This window comes from Kryptolebias marmoratus, linkage group LG3, assembly GCF_001649575.2.
Source record: "Kryptolebias marmoratus isolate JLee-2015 linkage group LG3, ASM164957v2, whole genome shotgun sequence".
In the NCBI taxonomy this organism is placed as follows: domain Eukaryota; kingdom Metazoa; phylum Chordata; class Actinopteri; order Cyprinodontiformes; family Rivulidae; genus Kryptolebias; species Kryptolebias marmoratus.
The window spans coordinates 28,133,769-28,152,655 of record NC_051432.1 but is presented as its reverse complement, the minus strand read 5'-3'; the positions used below and the strand labels follow the sequence as shown (position 1 = coordinate 28,152,655).

Sequence of the window (18,887 nt, the reverse complement as noted above, 5' to 3'; positions counted from 1 at the left end):
GGTCTGAGGGTCTGAAGGTCTGAAGGTCTGAGGGTCTGAAGGTCTGAGGGTCTGAGGGTCTGAGGGTCTGAGGGGGATCATGTTTTAGTTTCTGTTTTTCTGTTAGTAAAATATCTGCTGACCCTGAGGACAGATTTTAATGAAACTCTTAACTTGTGGAGTCATTAAAGATGGCCGCCCTGGCCAGGCGAGTCTGAAGGTTGGTAGTAGCTGACGGTAAAAACATGATCACCCTCCGCCTCCGCAGGCCGTTACCATGGAGATAACTGTTTTTATTCAACAAACAGATTAAACAGTTTAAATCTTTATTTTTAAAAACTTTAATTTGATTAATTTCTAAAAATAAAACTTTAATCTCAGGTTAGTTGGAAAAAGATTGATCTGTTTAAAGTTTTTATGTTTCAACCTCACCTGTCTCACCTGTCCGTCTCACCTGTCTGCGTCTCGTTGACAGTCGATAAGTCGGACTACATGGTCGGCAGCTACGGGCCCCGCCCCACTGAGTACGACTTCCTGACCACGATGGAGGAGGCGCCTAAAGGCCTGCTCGCACGCGGGAACTACGTCATCAAGTCGAAGTTCACGGACGACGACAAACACGACCACCTGTCCTGGGAGTGGAACCTGAACATCAAGAAAGACTGGAACGACTGAAGGAGCCCCGCCCCCTGCCCTGTGGCCATCGCCGCCTTTGCCTTTTGTTTGTTTTTGTTTTTTCCGTCATAATTCACACCTTCGTCCTCACCTATCTGTTTTAACATGCCCCGCCCCCTTTCCGTTTATCCGTCCATCACCTCCTCCCTGCACAGCGCCTCGCCCGTCTGCTCTCCGACATGTAGCACCTCCCCCTCAGAATGGCGTCTTCCTCCCCGTGTGGCGTGGGAAGCAGCTGTACAATCAGCTTTTCTTTGCCTTTTTATATAAACGTGTCGCAGGTTGTCATGTGATCAGCTGTTTATAGCCAAACCCCGCCCCCTGCCCCGCCCACCTCTGTCTTTTGATAGAATAACCGATACCTGCCTTGTCTCGAGTCTAATTACAGCCGCTCTGTAGCCCCTCCTTCTCCCAAATGGGGCGGAGCCTAAGTAAACCGCAGGGGTGTCAATGTAAAAAAAAAATGCTGCCTTAAAGTCTAAACTTATCGATGTGTCTGAGCAGCCATGTTGGATTCAGACCTGAATGCAGCTCTGCACCCCATCCCCCGCTCACACATACACGTTAACCGTTCCTAATTGGTCTGAATGTTCACAGAATTGGAGACGAACAGAAACCCAGTATTGAATCTTCTGCTTCTTTCAGCCACGAGGCCTTAGCACCAAACTGCAGTCGCGTGCGGGAAAACTGACATTTTTGTTTGCCTTATTGTACATCGTCGCCCTTCATCAGAATGTGTAGTCTGCGGAGGAGGAGGAGCCAGGCGCCGCCCGCTGCTGCTGGAGACCTCGGCGGCGTCTGGTTTCACCTGCTGAGCGTGAGAAAAGATGACCGACCCCCCGAGGATGACACTAAACTGAGTCGGACTGTAAGCATGTATTTCCTGCTCCACACATTCCTTCACGCTGTACAGTTCGTAGGAAAATATGCCGCCGGGGGCGTTTCTGTCACTCTTCTCGGTCAATAAACATTTTGCTCAACTCGGCCTCTGACCTCGTGGTGTTTCACCTGAAAAAGATCCCATCCTGAGACGACTGATGTCCAGCTGAAGACGATCAGACGTCTCTGTCCTTCATGTTCAGCTTGTCGATGAAGACGCTCGTTATAAAAAGAGGGGAGCGTTTAATTTCCTCAAAACATTTATTTTTCTGTGGAAATTAAGTCTTTAAATTTCACATCTGTCCAATTATTCAGCCAACATCTGAATTAAACCTTAAAAATAACCGTAACAGCAACATTTTCAACTCATTTTGAAGAAAACAAATAAAATAAAAGACTAATTTTTGCCCAACTTGTATTTCAGACGCTGCCAAAGCGAAATAGAAACATTATTTTACAAACGTCCATCCAAAGGCACGGCTTCAGGTAAACATTCAGAGGGGTGAATACTTTACTTCCTACAGTACTGAAGTCAGAGCTCATCTGTAACATCTGAGCACCAGAACATTTGCCTGTAACAGCAGACCCTGAACGCACCGTCTCGCAGGACGCCAAACGTTTGGAGGACGAGCGCCGGTTTGGTCCAACGGTAAAGACTCGTCCTGAGAAACAAAAATACTGCCCACTTTTTACACAGTTTTTCCTCCTTTTGGCACATTTAAATCTCGTCTACGATCCCCGACTGGCTTGTTTCTTAATTTTTTTTTGTTAATTTAAATTCCTCCACCCCTCCCGGCGAGCGCTCGCTGTGCACGGCTCGAAGTCTCTTAAAGGTTTTTCTTACTGAAGCGAAGCACAATATTCCAGTTATAAAACACAACGGTAAAAACTTAATATAAAAGTCGATGCGAACGTCCCGTCGGTCCACAGCAGGTGCAGCTCCGGGTTTTACAGTAGATCTGCCAAAAAAACAAACAAAAACAAAACGGAGGCGAGCTGCGGGAGGACGCCGCGTCTCCCTTTAGTGGTTCGGTCCTCAGATTCGTCCTGTAATACTTTTAGTCTCGCTGGCTTTCAGGTTCATCTCGACAGTTTGCTGATGACTCGGATCAGGGCGGCGTTCTCGTCTTTGAGTCTCTGGTTGTCCGCTCTGAGGTCCCCCAGAACCTGCAGACAAACAAACAATCTTAGGAGCGTTCTGCCTTCGGTTCCGTTCCAGAACTTGTTTAAGAACCGATTAATAAAACGTCTTCCAGCTGCAGGTCCAAACAAAACTAATTCCATAAAATCAGAAGTTTGTTTCCATCGGATCGATGGTTAAATCAGCAACCAGGTGTTTGTTTACCTGCAGCTTCAGACGGGCCCAGAACCAGAACCCGTGGGTGTGTTTCACAGCTGCTAATCTGAGTTAATCTGGTTTCCTGTTGAACTTTGTTTACCTTAAGAGCAGACCTGCATTTCTATAGCTCCAGACAGACTCTAATGCCCCTTTTCAGAAGCCCGGCTCTACTCGGCTCTATACCGGCCAGTTTGGTCGGTAGCAGACCAAACTGGCCCTACTCCGAAGCAGGGACCAAAAAAAACAGGGACCGGCCTCGAAAAACTGCCGGTGGAAATGTGCGCAAAGCAAGCGGAGTAGAGTGGAGCCGGGACCTTTAGAGCTGGTGGAAAAGGGGCATAATAGATTTATTTAGACTTTTAAAATCCTGACGGTCTGGTCGAGTGCAGATATGAAACGATGTAACTGGGTTCAACAAACGGGTTAACCAGGTTAGTTTATCTTGAGTTAACGGGTTAATTAACAGGTTAGTTAACTCGTGAATGGACAGCAGCTTCAGTAGAAACAGGAAGTGGAGCCTCAGGACTTCCTGCCACACCTGGACAGGTGGATTCTGCCGTACCTTCAGCTCGTCCTCCAGCTCCACGGCTTTCCTCTGCAGGGCTAATTTCTCCTGTGAGCAGAAACAGGAAACATGGCGTCAGAACGCGGAACCTGCGGCGCCGCCTGACCTCAGATCCGATCAGAAGCAACAAACTTACAAACTTCTCGAGCTCCAGCAGAGCCGGTCTGTTGGTGCCGCTCTCCTGGTTCTGGAAACGAAACGGGAAACGTTCAGACACCAGGCGATAGACGGGTCCCGTCTAACAAACCTCTTTATTTTATTTTATCAGATAAAACAAAAAAGTTTTCTCAAAGGTTCATAAAATAAACCTGAAGTGTTTCTCTCTGCTCACATTAACGTAAATAAATCTGCAGATTTTCCACCTGCTGTAAATTAATACATTTATTATATTTGCTAAAAAAAAGATTTAAATTCTGATGTTTTCTTGTTTGAACAAAGAATCAACCTTTAGATGAATGTATTTATATTTAAAGTAAAATTAAAGATTCAGTTTAACTCTGGGGTTTCGGAGGATTGTTCCTGCTGAGACAAACCGGGTCGACGTTCAGGTGAGGTCAAAGGTCGGCGGCGGCTCACCTGTCGCAGCCTCTCCAGCTCCACTTTGTTCTGGCTCAGCTGCAGCTCCATCTCCTGCAGCTTCTCCTTCAGAGACACGTTCTCCTGCAGAACCTGGATGTAGAGCTGGACGGAAACACGACAAACCGTCAGGCGGGAGCTGCGGCTCGGTTCGAGGTTCTCAGACGTTCTCCGCGGTTCTGACACTTACCAATCTGTAGTTTGTGAACGAGTCTTCGTGTCGACTCTCACTGAACAAGAACAGGAGAGAAAGAGTTAAAAGCTGCTGCAGAACCTTCAACAAACACCAGAAACAAACTAAAAACCTGTTTTTATCCTCATCACGTCAGGATTTTACTCACATTTGTTTCTGCTGCATCTTTCTCCACAACTATATAAAAACCTTTAATATATTTTATAAAATACTTCTGCTGCAGAAGCTGTAGATGTAAAAACAAGCAACAGGTCTCGTTACGTTTCATATTCAGAGCTGAAGGTTTGGAATAAAAGGATCATTTTCTGATCCTTAGACCTTAGATCAGAAACATCTGGAGAATTAAAAACGGTTCCGGAGCCTCAGTAACGAGCTGAAGGTCCGTTTCAGGAAAGCTCCGGAGCTTCCAGCTCGGTGATGAAGGAGTGAGACCTCGAACGTCTCCTTCAGGAAACTAAACGACAGTTCTCTCATCTAGAATCAACATTTTAATCCTTTTAAAATAAAACTTTGTTCTCAAACGCGTGAGGAGCTCGACTCACTCGGTGCCGATCGTTTCTTCCTGCTGAGCCTCGAAGTCGTCGTTCTGAAAAAACAAGATTGAACGGATTATTTACGACCGAACGAGACGAAACAGAAAAACTTCAAGCTTCAAATAAAAACAAAACAATCAAAAAAAAACAACTGTATTATAAGTAACAATATTTTAAATCTAAACTCTGACGTTTTATTTTGTATTATTATTCAGCTTTTTGTGGCTTACATTACTTAGTTTTCCAATAAAAGTAAAAAAAAAAAAAAAAACCTTCAGGATCTGAGTATTTTATTTTAAAGTCTTTACTGTGTTTAAGTATTTGGACACAAAAATAAAACATTTAAACCCTGAAGTGTATTTATTTAAATAAAAGACATGAACGGATGAATTTTCACTGAATTAAACATTTAAAACGATTCCGGTCTGATTCGTGACGCTGCGTCAGAAAATCTCCCAGAAACACATTTTTACAATTTTCCAGGCGACCTTAAACGCAACAAAATGACTGAATTATAATATATAATCTGAAACGATATATATTATATCGTTTCAGATTTTTTTTTTTTTTTTTACGGTTTAATAAAAACATGAAGACCGGATCGTGGAATCAGGCGATAAAAAGAGGAATTGAATCTGTTTTATTTATGGGACGTCAGAGTTTAACTCAAACTGAATCTTTCCTGGACGTTTGGACCTGAACGCTCGTCTTCATCAGATTAAATAATCCGGCAGCCGAATGGTTCTTACTTCTCGCAGCTGAACGATGCCCGTGGAGCGCCGCTCCTTCCTCTGCCTCCTCCGGTCCTTCGGCGCCAGCCGTCTGTCCGCCTCCGACTCGTCCTGCTTCACCGGGTCGGTGTCTGAGGAGGACGGAGGACCACCGTGAGCTCGGGGACGATTAAAGGACGTGGACACGGTTTAGAGCGGTCGAACTGAAACGGCTCCTTATTTTTATTTACGTTTCTGTAAACTCTTAAAGTTTTTCTTGCTTCTTGTCCTCAGGACCTTCGGGAGGCCCGGAGAACCGGTCCAAACGGAGGACCGGGTCAAGCCGTCCCACCGCGGCGTTTTCAGGACGCCCTGTAGGTCTGAAGGGAAACGATTCGTTCTGCGTGGAACTAAAACCAGAAGCAGGGCGGAGGTCTTTAACGGCTGACATCATGAGAACCATATCGGTGCAAACCACAGAAGATGAGTCCACCCAGAAACCAGCGGCGCCGCGGGTGAGAACATCGCCACCTACACAGCTCCGTCCGCCATCTTGGGTTTCAGTTTACAGTAAACAGAAGTGAAGGACTTCCTGTGCACCAACCATCCTCAAACATTTTAAGTGAAACTTTCTTCAGTTCCTGTTTGTAAAATGTCGGCGGCTTCCTGACGACCTGCAGAGCATCCGTTTAACGGCGTCCCCACCGTTTCACTGAGGCAGCCATGTTGTATTTTTGGAACCAGAGTCTGCCCAGTAGCGGTGAGGGGCTTTAAGCCCCGCCCACTCCCACAAGCTTTCTTTCAAGCATGAATTAACTGATTACAGAGGAATAATTATCCAAACATACAGCAGGAAGGTAAAAACTACACGAAGCAACAACGTCCCATCTGTTCACGCGAAGGGGGCGGGGCTTAAAGCCGACCTTCCAGTAGTCTGAACACAACCCGTCCCGAGCCGAGCTCTAAGCAGCAAATCTCTGGGGTCAGACGAGTCCGCTCGGCCGCTGGCTGATCTGAAATAATTAAACAACCATCCGAGATTATTCTGAAGCTTTCTGTTAAAATCCTCAAGATAAACGATGAATAAAATCAGAACGAAACGAAGCGGATTACAGGCCGTCGTTTCCTGTTTGTTCTGATTGTTTTTGGACCCGCTGTGGTCAGACGACGTTCATTTATTCTTTTTCCACGTCGCTTCCGTTAATCTGGTGATGAATCTCAAGAGATGAATGCGTCTGAGCCGAGTTAGGGTCAAAATGAAATAATCCGGATGTCTGAAGATTTGATTATTTTTACAGAAACGTCTGCAGACGTCAGGACTAACTGACTCCTTCATAAACCCGGTGACCCTCCGAGCCGGACTGAACTCGTTTTAGTTTTAGTGCTTTGTAAAGAGCGGCTCACCCCTCTCGGCCGGCGTGACGGTGACGATGGGGCTCACGGATTGGACGTTCCGAGGCGGCGGGTCGGCAGCTTTGCAGACGTTTTTCTCCGCCTCCTTCAGGTCGGTCAGCGTCACACCCTGCCAGGAGAGAGCAGAAAAATAATTCAGTTTACAGAGAGAATCGTTCAGATTAGATTATTTGCATATAAATTCATTCTATCTTATAAAAAAGAGGAAATATGGTTTGTAAGACGAGCGTTAAAGTGAAGAAACTACAAAAATAATCTGTTTATAAATAAACTGTTGCTTTGAAACGGTTTCAGATTTTATAAGAACTGAAGGTTGTTCCAGTAAGATTCAGATTATTATCAGTTCATCAGTTTTTAATCTTCGGTAGAAGAACAAGCATCGGGTATCAGCTCACAATCTGAAACGTTTCCTGTAAAGCCTGTTTTTGTTTTTCCTTGGTAACCGAGGACGTAAAACTCTACAAAGGTCGCCACATTTTCACGCTGAAGTTTCGCTTCAGCATCCGGAGCCGAGCGCTGCTCAGGAAGGAGGTAGCTGAGCAGAAACGACGCCAGCGGGTTGGGTGCTCAGAGGAAGTACCTGCGTGGATCGGCGGGACTGACGCAGCAGCCGAGACCGGGCCTTCCTCTGAGACTCGGACTCTTCGTCTCGGACTGGAGCCTGGAACCTGGAAGACACGAACGTTCAGGTCGTGGAGCCGGGCGGATAAAACCAGCAGATCAGAGTTAACCCTGAGGAGAAGTAAAGTTACTGTTTGGGCTGCTGCTGCTTCTTGTCGGCGTTCGGACTCTCGGCGTCGCGGGTCTGAGGCGTCGGCTGGACTCGGGCGGTCCGGCTGGCTTTCTCCTGCTCGTTCTCCTCCTCATCCTCATCTTTCTCCTCAGACGTCTGAAACAACATGAGAGAAATCAGCCGTCATCACCTTCCTGTCCGCCTGCAGAGACGGTTTAACGCCGATTATCTGTTAAAATAAGAACGTTTTCTGATCTGAGGTCAAACGTGTAAATAAATTACCTGATTTGAAGAATATTGTGATGATTTTTGTTTCTCCTGATTTAAATTAAATGTCAGAGTTTTAAACTGAGACCAGTTTAAAATCGTTTTTATAAACCCTGTCAGCTCTCAGAGTCTGAGCTGAGGACGACTCTCAGCTACTACCACACCAAACGTTAGCTCCGTGTCTGTGAAACTGACCGACTTACGGTCGCGCTGGGTTAGCCTGAGGCGGCCATCTTGAATCAGTACGAGTTAATCAGCTGAGGCGTTCATCATTAAAACCGTTCATTTCTGACCCGAACCATCACCATCACCTGACTAACCCCAACCTGAACCTGACCCTCACTAGAACCGAGCTTCGGACCCCAGAGGTCCGTCCTGGTCCCGACCTGGAAGATGATTAAACCAGGAAAGAACCGAACAGAACCCAGGTCTGCAGAAACACCTTTCACCAGCGGGTGATACAGATCAGCTGAACATAAAGAACTGGCAGCACGGTGGATCAGCGGTTAGCGCTGCTGCCTCACAGCAAGAAGGTCCTGGGTTCAAGCTTCTGGGGTTTGTAAGTTCTCCTCGTGTCTCTCGTGTGGCGTCAGTGGGGGTTATCCGGGTAAATAAATTAATAATCAAACAGGAAGAGGCCGATCTGATGTCAGACGGGACTTCCTGTCGTGCTGCTGAACAAACCAGGAAGAAGAAATCTTTCCTCTCCGATCCATCCGTCTTTTTACCCGCCGCTCCTCCGGGTCACGGGGTGCTGGTGTCCATCTCCAGCACTTCCTGCGCGAGAGGCGGGAGACACCTGGACAGGTCTCCAGTCCACCACAGGGACACACAGAGACAAACGCTCAAACTGAGGGACAATTTAGAGTTACCAATCAACCCATCGTGATGGTCTGCGGGAGGAAACCAGAGGAGAACATGTAAACCCCACCCAGAACGGGTGGTACAGGAAGAACCTGCGAACTTCCTGCTGTGAAACCACAGCGGTAACCACTGCACCACCCATCTTCAGAGTTAGTTTCCCACCACAGGTTACATCATCTTAAACAAGCGAATTCAATAATTTCACGGCGATCAGAAACAGATTTAAATAATGTTATCCAGGAAGTAGACCGAACCGCAGGCTTGGTTGTCTTTGTTTGTGTCGGTGTGTCTCATGAGTTGTTCCGCCACCCTTAAAGTTCCCCTCTGTTGAATTCATCTCTTTAAAAGACATTTATTTGTAGTTTTGTGATTTTTGGCGGAGGATCAAACCAACGGGTCCGAGGATCTACCTTATCAGCAGGACTGACTGTGGATGCCGTCACACTCTCCGAGTCTGGGCTGGACACGACGGAGCTCTCTGCAGAGGAAGACCAGCGTGTTTTTGTAACGAGCAGAAGAAAAAAACGCCTCAGATTAGCTGTGAACGGACGCAGGAGTTTACCGGGGCTGCTCTCCTTCTCCTCGTTCAGCTCCAGGCCTCCTGAGACGCCCCTCTCTTTAGACTGATCCTGAACGTTCATCTTATCCCTGCTGCTCATCCGGCACACCGAACTCCTGCAGGAAACACAGACGACGCTTCAGATGCTGACCTCCTCACAGACGAGGTTTTACTTTTACACACAGCCTCACAGAGTCGGTTTTTACGAGCCGGCTAAATCTGTAACCGAACGTAAACCCGGCTTGTTTTATTAGATAAAGAAACGTCTCAGAGAACGACACAAATTAAAGCACTGAAGCAGCCTCGTCAATATCCTGCATCTAAATAAACAAATAGAACAAACAGAATATAATATATGCTACGACTTCTGGTGGTGGTAAAACAAACAACTAAGACCGGATTTACAAAAAACTACAGGTAAATAAAATAATGGAGCTCTAAACCCGGTCCTGTTAGGAGCTCTAAACCCGGTCCTGTTGGAGCTCTAAACCCGGTCCTGAACTCGGGTTTTGACAACTTCAGCAGTTTTTACAGAATCAAAGTTTAAGTTTGATGATTTTACCACAGAAGGTTCATCTTACCTTCACTAACATTTTATCTGTCTTAAAGTTTAAAAACAATTTATAAAATTATGCATGAAACAGACCATCTGATGTTGGAACTTTGAGCCTCTTCCAGATCAGAGAGAGGTTAGGAATGATGTTTGAAATGTAAAATAAGTTAAATGTAGAGATTAACCTCCGCCGCTTGTTCTGCGCGTTTGCAGCGTTGGGTCCTTGCTGGTTCTGTCTGTCTGATATCAGCTGCTCATTACGCCACTGGAAGAGGAAAAAGAAGAAGAAGAGATAAATAGAATCCAAACAGAAAACATTTAACATCAAATAAGAAGAATAAAGTCTGTCTTACGTTGGCTTGTTTCTGTGATAACTCCTCCAGGAGCTCAGAAACGCTTTCATCAGCCACGTCAAAAGGCGTCTGACCCTGAAAAGTTCACGTCACACACAGGAAACAATGAGACGAGAGGATTTCGAATCAAAATAAGGTAAGACGAAGGAGCGAGGCCTCACCCCGTTGCTGCGAGCCTCCATATTGCACAGCTGCTCGGCCAGAACGCGGCAGGCCTCGCCCTGACCCCAGTGAGCCGCGGCGTGGAGCGGCGTCCAGCCGTCGAAGTCCGTGGCCGACACGTCGATCCCGCACTGACACAGGATCCTGGAGGAGGGAAACGACCATGAGCCACAGAGACGCTGATACATCTGAGCGGACGGTTTACGGAGCGTAACGGTGCACAGAACCCACAGATCGGTTCTGAAGGCTCGGGTCGGTTACCAACAGATGTACAGGTCATTCTTTTAGATAGATAAACAGCAGGTATATTTAGTTAAAACAGCTTCTGTTTGGTTGTATTTGCTGATTAGGATGCTAATGACAGGGAACTCATGGTTCCACAGAACGTATACAGTCTGTGGTTCTGTTGTTCTGTTGATAACAGCTGCCTGACCTCTGATACAGAACCAGCCGTTATGAATTAGTCCCGGTCTGCCTGGATGCTGCAGGCGGCTCAGTTTGAATTTTATTTTTCTTTGTGTTACGTTTCTATCCGCGCGAAGCTGCTGAACATAACATGAAGTTCAATCCACCTCTCGTTCTCCTCCATCGACTAAAATAAACCTGATGTTCCCAGACCGCTTCAAAGACACCGGGGGGCGCTGCCCGGTGACGTCTTTTTAAAGCCGTGCGTTCAGCCTGAAATCTCTGGTGCGAACTCGTGCGCTGTCACGCCCCGACTGTTTAGTGAGTTTACTTCAGGGCCTCCAGGTAGCCTTTGGCGGCCGCCACGTGCAGAGGTGTGGCGCCGGTTCTCGGGTGGCGGACATCAGCAGGCAGGCCCTCGTTCAGCCAGATCCGGGCGTCTGACATCATCATCTCCTCCTCTTTGCGTTTAGCCGACTCCAAATCCACACCTGGAAAAAGAAGGAAAAGATCGACGGTGACTTCAAGGAACACACGTCTTTGTCTTCTTAACTTCAGGAAACCAATGTGTTTTTTTTTTATTTTTATAGATTTTAAACAAACACGGAGGAAGAAAAAGAACATATTTGCTTTGGAAAAACAAAAACAAACCACAGTACAGTCTGAATCGGGGCAGAACGAAGGTACAGAGGAAGTTCTGGTGCATCTGTTGACAGAAACCCGACGCACAGAACTAATGTTTTATTATTATTTTGCACTTCAGTCGTTATTTATTCAGTCGTCATTTCTGCACTGAAATGACTCAAACTTCTGGTTTATGACTAAGATGAGGTTTGCATGTTGCTTCATCCCAGCCGACCTTTCAGTGTGAAAGTTCAGATGCAAAGCATGAGAACCGAGCTGCAGAGACAGAAGACGAGAACGAGACGAGAGTTTTTAGGATTAAAGTTTGAAGAAGGTCGCAGGATCGAATCCAGGTGACCCTGAGGTGGACTGATGGACACCATTTTTCTGCCTTTTTGTCATTTTATGTTTGCTGTTGAGACAAAACCATTTCTCTCAGAGGTTTCATCTAAAACCATGAAGCCAAATCCTCTCTGGATAACTGAGAAAATTAAGTTTCTTCAGCTAAAATGTTCTAGTTTGTCCGTTTTATCTGGAGTGAATGTTTGAGGTGTTTTGCACCAGTATTTCAAATAATCCCATTTTAGAAACACAAAACTATAAGTTTAAAGAGTTCAGAGCAGACTTCTTTAATCCCCAGAAGCAAAACGTCTCAGAAGACCAACATCAGGTTTTTATTTTGGTTAAATTATTCCACCTTCCTTCAGTTCTGGGGTTTTATATATCAGGATAAAATCAAACTGATCTCATCTTTATCAGGTTCTAAAATCTAACCTGAACAAAAACACATCAAAGTGTTGTTATTTATTAAACAGAATCTAAAAGTAAAAATTGGTTCCAGCTTCAGGATCTGGAGGTTCTGCTGCTCTGGAGCTCCAGGTGTGTGTTAACACAACGCCAGGGCGGAAAGACATCAGCAATGACCTCAGAGAATCAATCTGGGAAGGGTCAAAGGTCATCTGGAGTCCATTGTTCTACAGAGAGAAATATTATTCCCAGGAGGAAACATTTAAGACAGCTGCTGACCTTCACCCTGAAGGTCAGACCGTGCAATGAGCTCCATCTCAGACTCTACAGGCCTCAGTCAGCAGGTCAAAGGTTAAAGGCTCTTCTCTCTAAAAACAACATGGCAGCTCGACTTGAAGGAACCCCAAGACTTCTGGAGCAGAACCAGACCAGAGAACAGATGTTTACCCAGAATGCACTGCAGCTGTCAGCACGGTGGTGGAGGGCTGATGGTTTGTAGGTTGAAAGCTGTTTTAGTGCCTTAAAATTACATAAACTAAAAGACAAATTGAGAATTCTAGGCAGATGTTAATATTGAATATAATTTAAAGAAAACAAATATATTTTTATAAACTTGCACACGGCTGCTCATCCCGACTCTTCCCTATAAACGAGCCGAGAGCGTTCCTCCTCCAGGGAAGCACCGGATTATTGCACCTAAACACGGTTTCCTTAAAGGCATTACTGAAATCAGCGTTGGGTCATCGAAACTGACGACATTTCTTTCCCCACAACAGAAACAAGCTGTTGACTCACCCTGTTTCAGAGAGAAATCCTGAAGGAGAGACTCTGTGGTCTCATCCAGAGCGATGTCCAGAGGAACGTCGCCGTCACAGTTCACGGCAGTAAGACACGCACCTTTCTGCAAAAGGAACCTAAAAAAAGAAAAAAACACAAACATAATCTGAGAATTCATGCAGGAAAAACAGAAATCCTTTCAACGAGGAATTCCTGATCCTATCATTCAGTCACGTTATCTGTGTTTGTGCTGCAAACAGATTCCACCCCCACAGCGAGGAGAAAAGTCTAACACGCAGAAAAAAAATCCATGTTTTAATCTCTGAGTGCCGGTAAACTCGCGCCGCAGCAGACGCGTTATCTCGCCAAACATGACAACAATGTTAGCATTGTTGGGAGCAGAAGTGTCCCAGCGCCCACGCCGCGCTCCGACAGAGTCGTTACTGTTCGGGAGGGTTGTACGCACTCCACGATGTCCGAGTGGCCGCAGGAGGCGGCGACGTGCAGCGGCGTCCATCCCTCGCTGTCAACCTGGTTCACAGCGGCGCCGTGCTCCACGAGGAATGTCACCATCTCGATGCTGCCGTCTATACAGGCCTGAGCAGAAAAACACACAGAAAAAGGTTAAATTTAACATTAAAAAGGACTAAAATCAAATGTTTTTATCTGTTGGAGGTGTGTGAAGCTACAACTCATGCTTATAAAAAACAAAACATGTCACTTTTAGAGCATCTTTGATTTAAAATGTGTCTGAAAATCTGATACAAGATGGCAGAAGCAGCCAATCGACATTAATAAACACAAAAACGGCTCCAAGTCAGTTGATTTGAGATAAAATTTAACAGTTTCTGAGAGTCCCCTCCATCCGATGACAGCTCTCTTCTCAATATAAAAGAATCTTAGTTTAAATCTCTGGCGGCGGGCGATATGCATTCCTTTAAAAAAAATTAAAAAAGAGTTTGTTCTGCGTCAGTGAATGCAACTCCGTCCAAATAAGCAACGGTTGTAATAAGAAAACGTAAAGCTCAGAAAAACGGAGGCAACATTTGAAGGAGGAGGAATTATTTCCAATCTTTGTTTCATAACCTGGAGCAGTTTTCAAAGCATGACTTGCAAAAAAGATTGTTGCCAAAAGTTGTCTCATTAACCAAATATTTGTGGCTGAACCGCTGAGGAGAAGAAACGTAACGAGGAATCAAGAAGTTTGCTTTTTTAACAGCTTGATGAGCGTAGTTTCTGTGAACTCTTGAATATTAAAGGCTCTGTTTGCGTAAATAAAAACAAAAAAGTGAAGTAAAAAGGGGAACAAGCGTCACTACATCTCCTAAAATCAGCTGAAAGGACAGGTTCAACAGAAGGAGCACTTTCTGCTGCCTCACCTGGTGCAGAGCGGTGATGCCGTCGGCGTTGGCGCAGTTGATGAGGTCTGCCGGGTTCTCGCCGTTTGCGGTTTCGGTCTGTTTGGCCTCCTCCAGCATGGCCTTGGCCTCCTCCGTGTCGTCGCTGGCGCAAGCAGCCAGAAACTCGGCGGCTCTGTCGAACCTCACCCGCTTCCTAAAAAACACAACACATCACCGATTTCAGCCACGCCGCGCTCATCTGTCAGATCTGGACTGTCGACTGCGTTTCACTGGATCTCATGTTCATTTTTAGCTTTAAATCCTAATTTGAGTTCGAGGATTAAGCTCCAAATGTTCAGTTTTTATATGTTTAAGAAGGTTTTAGAGGATGTTTATAAAACTGATGGATAAACCTGATTTAGGAACATCAGAATCAGAAGAAACCAAACAAATAAAAAGCTCTTTGTTTCTGAAGTAATTTAAAGACATTATCCGCCTTGTCTGCTTGGAAACAAGATTTTGATCAGCCACAACATTATAACCACTGACACTGACCATGAAACTCTGATTCTTATTATTTATAACCCCACCTGGAGGTGGGTGGGATTATAAACTGCAGGAAGTAAACAGTGACTTTTTGAAGTCGATGTGTTGGACGTAGAGCTGCACATCCTCGTCTCCAAATACAACAGGAGTAAAGTTTGAAGACAGATGTGTCTCAGTGGCGAAGACAAAAACAGCTCAGCCTGGCGTTCAAAGACGAAACAAAGAAACCTCAGCAACGTTGGTAAAAAAAAAAAAAAAAGGAAAGAAAAGCAGAAACTGTTTTTATTTTGACGCTCTGCATCCATTTTCTTCACCTGAGGGGTTACAGAGACACCTTGACAGGTCTCCAGTTCATCTCATGGATACCTGGACAGGTCTCCAGTCCATCTCAGGGACACATGGAGACAAAACCATTCTCACCTTGGGACAGTTTACAGTTAGCAATGAACTAGCATGCATGTTTCAGGTCTGTGGAGGAAACCCAAGCATGTAGGGGAGAACATGTAAACTCTGCTCAGAAAGGCCACAGGTGGGAGACAAACCTGTGACCTTGCTGTGAGGCAACAGCTCTAACCACTGCTCCACCGTGCCATTCTGCATCAATCCTCCCTCAATATTTGAGTAAAAGTTTGTCTTGACTCGCTGTCGTCTCCAACCAGATTAAAACCAGGAAGTCACTTAAAACTGAAGCTGTGATTATAAACTTCTCATGGTAGAAGGACCAAATTTAAAATCTGTCCTGGGCGTTCTGAGCCGACTGCACGTGTCGGATCAGTATCAGAGCAGATGACCACTCTCCCCTCTGGATCTCTGTTTGGTTGTAGTGAAAAAGATATATTCAATTCCACCATTTTAATTCAGCATTTAAAATCCAAACACCGGGCCGGAGTTCACCCACATAAGCCTTTAAGCTAAAACTGTAAGCATGACAATTTAAATTAATCTAAAGAGACAAATTTCCACAAGAACATTAATTCATGTAGCAGCTCTGAGGACGTTCCTGCAGTCAGAACGCCAACGCTCCCTCCAGACTTGTGCCATCTGTGGCGTTGTGCTGTGTGATAAAACCACACATTTTAGACCGGGCTTTTATTGTGGCGGTCCCAAGGCACATCTGGTGCACTAATCATACTGTCCAATCAGCATCTTGACGTGCCACACCTGTAAGGTGGAGGAGAAGTCACCGACAGATTTCAGCTCATCGAAAATGGAAGCAAAAACAAAATTGTTGCGTTTTTATTTTTGTTCAGTGCAGTTTTCATCTCCTTCTGGAACCACGGTCAAACTGTTGCGCGCCAAGTGTCGTGCGATTGGTCGGAAGTTGTTGTGGGCGTGGTTATGAGGTTTAATGGAGCCATTTTGCTTCAGCTGATCCGCTGAAAAGCAGCTGGAGGCTGTTAGGAACATCTTTACGACTGTTCCATCAAAACATATAAACCTGTGTGCGAAGAGAAGCCGGCGGGAAGAAACCCATTTTAATGCCGCAGGAGGAGGGAGGAGCTTCCTGGAGGTGGGAGGAGCTTCCCTGGAGTACTGCAAGTGTCTTGTACACGATGAAAGGTGTGAGAAAACGAAAACTTGACCGTGGGCTGACTTCTTAAGGAGTACGATGCAGACCTAAAACCAACCCTCCCATCACGGTGCAACCCAACTTGTGCCTTCAAGTCATCCACGTTTTAACATCACAGATCTGAGATCAGCAGATAAAAATAATAATTCATCACCGCTCTGATTAATCTGTTCAGCTGAACAGCAACAGCTCAAGACTACTTTCGTAATTCACAGACAAAAGAGCCAAAACAAGACCGGCTCGGACAACAACCAGGAAAATATGTCCAAAAAACGACATCGGGAAGGTTTGCCATCAACGCTGTTCAAGAGAAAAAAATCCAACAAAAGACGTTTCCAAGGAAAACAGAGAGAAGGCATTACTGGACTCAAAACTGTGAGGGAAAAAGGTCAAATCTTTCCACTGGAGCCTTGTTTAATTCTGGAAATCTGCAGCAAAAAGACGAGTTTGTAAAACCGTATTCTTGGCCGCATATTATTCTGTTTCCCACCTCCGCCCACGTCGTATCCACCGTCTACAGGATGACACTTCAGGAACAAAGACAAGATCTGGACCAGTTTTAAAAAAAATATTCATCATCAGGGTTGGTTTTAAAACCAGAACATTAGCATCTTTCAGAGGAGACCGTCTCTAGGAGCAGGTTTGAGGCGCCGCAGCGACCAATTCCTGAGAAAATTTGTTTTTTATTTTTAATGAACATGATCCAAATTAAACTGACACGACTGAAAGCCTCTGTGACTCACGCAAGGAAACTGAGAACCCCGCAAACGTTTAGAGACACGTTGGAGACCGGTTGGCAACCAGCTGACGGGTGACCTTAAACGCGTTGTGTTTCACGCCGCTGCAGATCTTTCTAACCGTGGATAAAACGAACCCGGCGGTCGGAGCCGTCGCCTCGCAGCAAGGTTGCAGGTTCCAAACCCGGCTGTGGGACACGTTCTCCCCGTGTGCGCCGGGGTTTTAAACAGGTGACTCTAAACTGTCCTGAGGTGAGAGTGCTCGTCTCCGTGTGTCCCTGGGATGGACTGGACACCTGTCCAGGTGTCCCCGCCTCTCTCACAGTGACAGTAACCCTGCTGATGAACGTCTTATATGGAGACATCACCAGTTAATTCCTCAAGTTTAGTTTTTTTTAATAGTCAAAGGATTCAGATCAATAAAGAAAACCAAAACATTTCTCTGAAAATGTGTGAAAAGCCTCCAAAGATGTTCATTAAAGCTGGAGAACTGAAGACTGAAAGGAAGTACAGAGTTGTCTCTGAAGACTTTGTTATAAAGACAGTAATCAGGACAAACATGATGAAAAACAACAGGAAGGGACCCAACATGACTGGATCCGGCCCTGTGAAGAAGCAGCGGCTGGATGTTAATGTCAGTGACTAAAAACAACAAATAAGAGGAATAATTGTCTCCTCAGAGCAGAGAAGACAGATTGGACCGAGCAGTTAACTTCCGTCTCAAAGCAGATAAATAATGGCTGCTTTTCGATCCTTGTGTCTAACAGTTGGACAGAGATGTCCCCTCACCGTCTTCGGAGGACGGGGCTGCTTCCATCTCTGCCCGCGGTCTCCGGGTGCTCCCCCGGCCGCTCGCTCGGCTCGGCCGCGGCCTCGGCCGCTCGGTCCGCGGCGTCGCCCCGCCGCCTCCGCCGGGGAACGTCCGACGCCCTGTCGGTGCTGGAGCCGGCCCAGCGCTTCAGCTGCTCCCGCCGCTTGGACTTCGCCGTGTCCCCCATGAGTGGAGCCGCGGAGGACGGTGTTTTTAGGAGGAAAACGGACGCTGGCGGGGGACAGACACACCCTCCATGTGTGCACTTTCGCTTCCTGGTTCCAGCTGCCGCCTCTGAAGGTGGCGGTGGGAGCTATGGGCGCGCGTTCGCGAGCGGTGGGGGCGCGCGCGTGACGTCACCGCCAACGCTTTGTGCGTCGGAGGGGAAACGACGTGCCCGTGCGTCGTGCGCACGCTTCACTTCCTGCTATTGTGCTTTTGTAGGATTTAAAAATAAATACAGACCTGGAGGCAGGACTGCTTCAGGCTTATTGTTGCTGACGGTTCTTACAGTTAAACCTGAAAATAATCTGATAAAAAGTAAAAACATTATTATTTATAAGGTTTACAGGTTAATCTGTGTTGGTGTACAGGTGCTCCGTGAACCACTTGTGAATGGGGAGAACATGTAACTTCACCCAGAAAGGCCTCCAGGTGGGAGGCAAACCTGTGAAAGCTCTAACAAATAAAAATTATTAACTACAACAACAGGAAAGAAAAGAAACAGTAAACAACAATAAACCATCTTTGCCAGCGTTTTGCTACTTTTAGCTAGCATTCTGCTACTTTAGCTAGTGTTTAGCTCCTGTTGGCTTTTATCTCTTGAGGTTGTCTCTGAAAACAGTGCGGTCTGATCATTAAATCAGAGAAAACGGATTTTTTAATTTTGAGTAAAATTAAACAGACAGGAGAAAGGCTTTCAGGATTTTATCCATCCATTTTCTTTACCGGCTTCTCCTTTCTGGGTTTTGGTGAGC

The 18,887-nt window shown here is 46.0% G+C and overlaps 2 protein-coding genes across 2 annotated transcripts in view; one reads left to right on the top strand and one right to left on the bottom strand.

The window, feature by feature from the left end:
- The window catches only part of LOC108251358 (rho GDP-dissociation inhibitor 1), a gene marked incomplete in the record, with an annotated part of 7,420 nt that extends 5,781 nt beyond the window's left edge, over positions 1 to 1,639 (top strand). The window contains 1 exon segment of the mRNA XM_037974617.1: positions 455 to 1,639. Coding sequence (XP_037830545.1) covers positions 455 to 654 — 200 coding nt within the window.
- Positions 1,640 to 1,775: 136 nt separating this feature from the next.
- On the bottom strand, positions 1,776 to 18,252 carry ppp1r12c (protein phosphatase 1, regulatory subunit 12C). The gene is made up of 20 exons (XM_017441621.3): positions 17,889 to 18,252; positions 14,286 to 14,460; positions 13,373 to 13,503; positions 12,925 to 13,043; positions 11,090 to 11,249; positions 10,353 to 10,497; positions 10,192 to 10,266; positions 10,024 to 10,103; positions 9,289 to 9,401; positions 9,137 to 9,204; positions 7,615 to 7,751; positions 7,443 to 7,530; positions 6,854 to 6,971; positions 5,489 to 5,601; positions 4,749 to 4,792; positions 4,204 to 4,243; positions 4,014 to 4,118; positions 3,574 to 3,624; positions 3,435 to 3,485; positions 1,776 to 2,700 (listed from the first exon to the last, which is right to left on the bottom strand). The coding sequence occupies exons 1-20, from the start codon at positions 18,095 to 18,097 to the stop codon at positions 2,614 to 2,616; spliced, it is 2,109 nt and encodes a 702-aa protein (XP_017297110.1). The 5' UTR covers positions 18,098 to 18,252; the 3' UTR covers positions 1,776 to 2,613.
- Between the last annotated feature and the right edge of the window lie 635 nt (positions 18,253 to 18,887).

Excerpts from the sequence above, each read along its gene's own strand:
- ppp1r12c (XM_017441621.3), bottom strand. The coding sequence starts at position 18,097 with ATGGGGGACACGGCGAAGTCCAAGCGGCGGGAGCAGCTGAAGCGCTGG. Across the intron at positions 9,205-9,288 it reads GGAGAAGGAGAGCAGCCCCG|AGAGCTCCGTCGTGTCCAGC; the intron begins GTAAACTCCTGC and ends CTTCCTCTGCAG. Across the intron at positions 3,625-4,013 it reads AGCTGGAGAGGCTGCGACAG|AACCAGGAGAGCGGCACCAA; the intron begins GTGAGCCGCCGC and ends TTTCGTTTCCAG.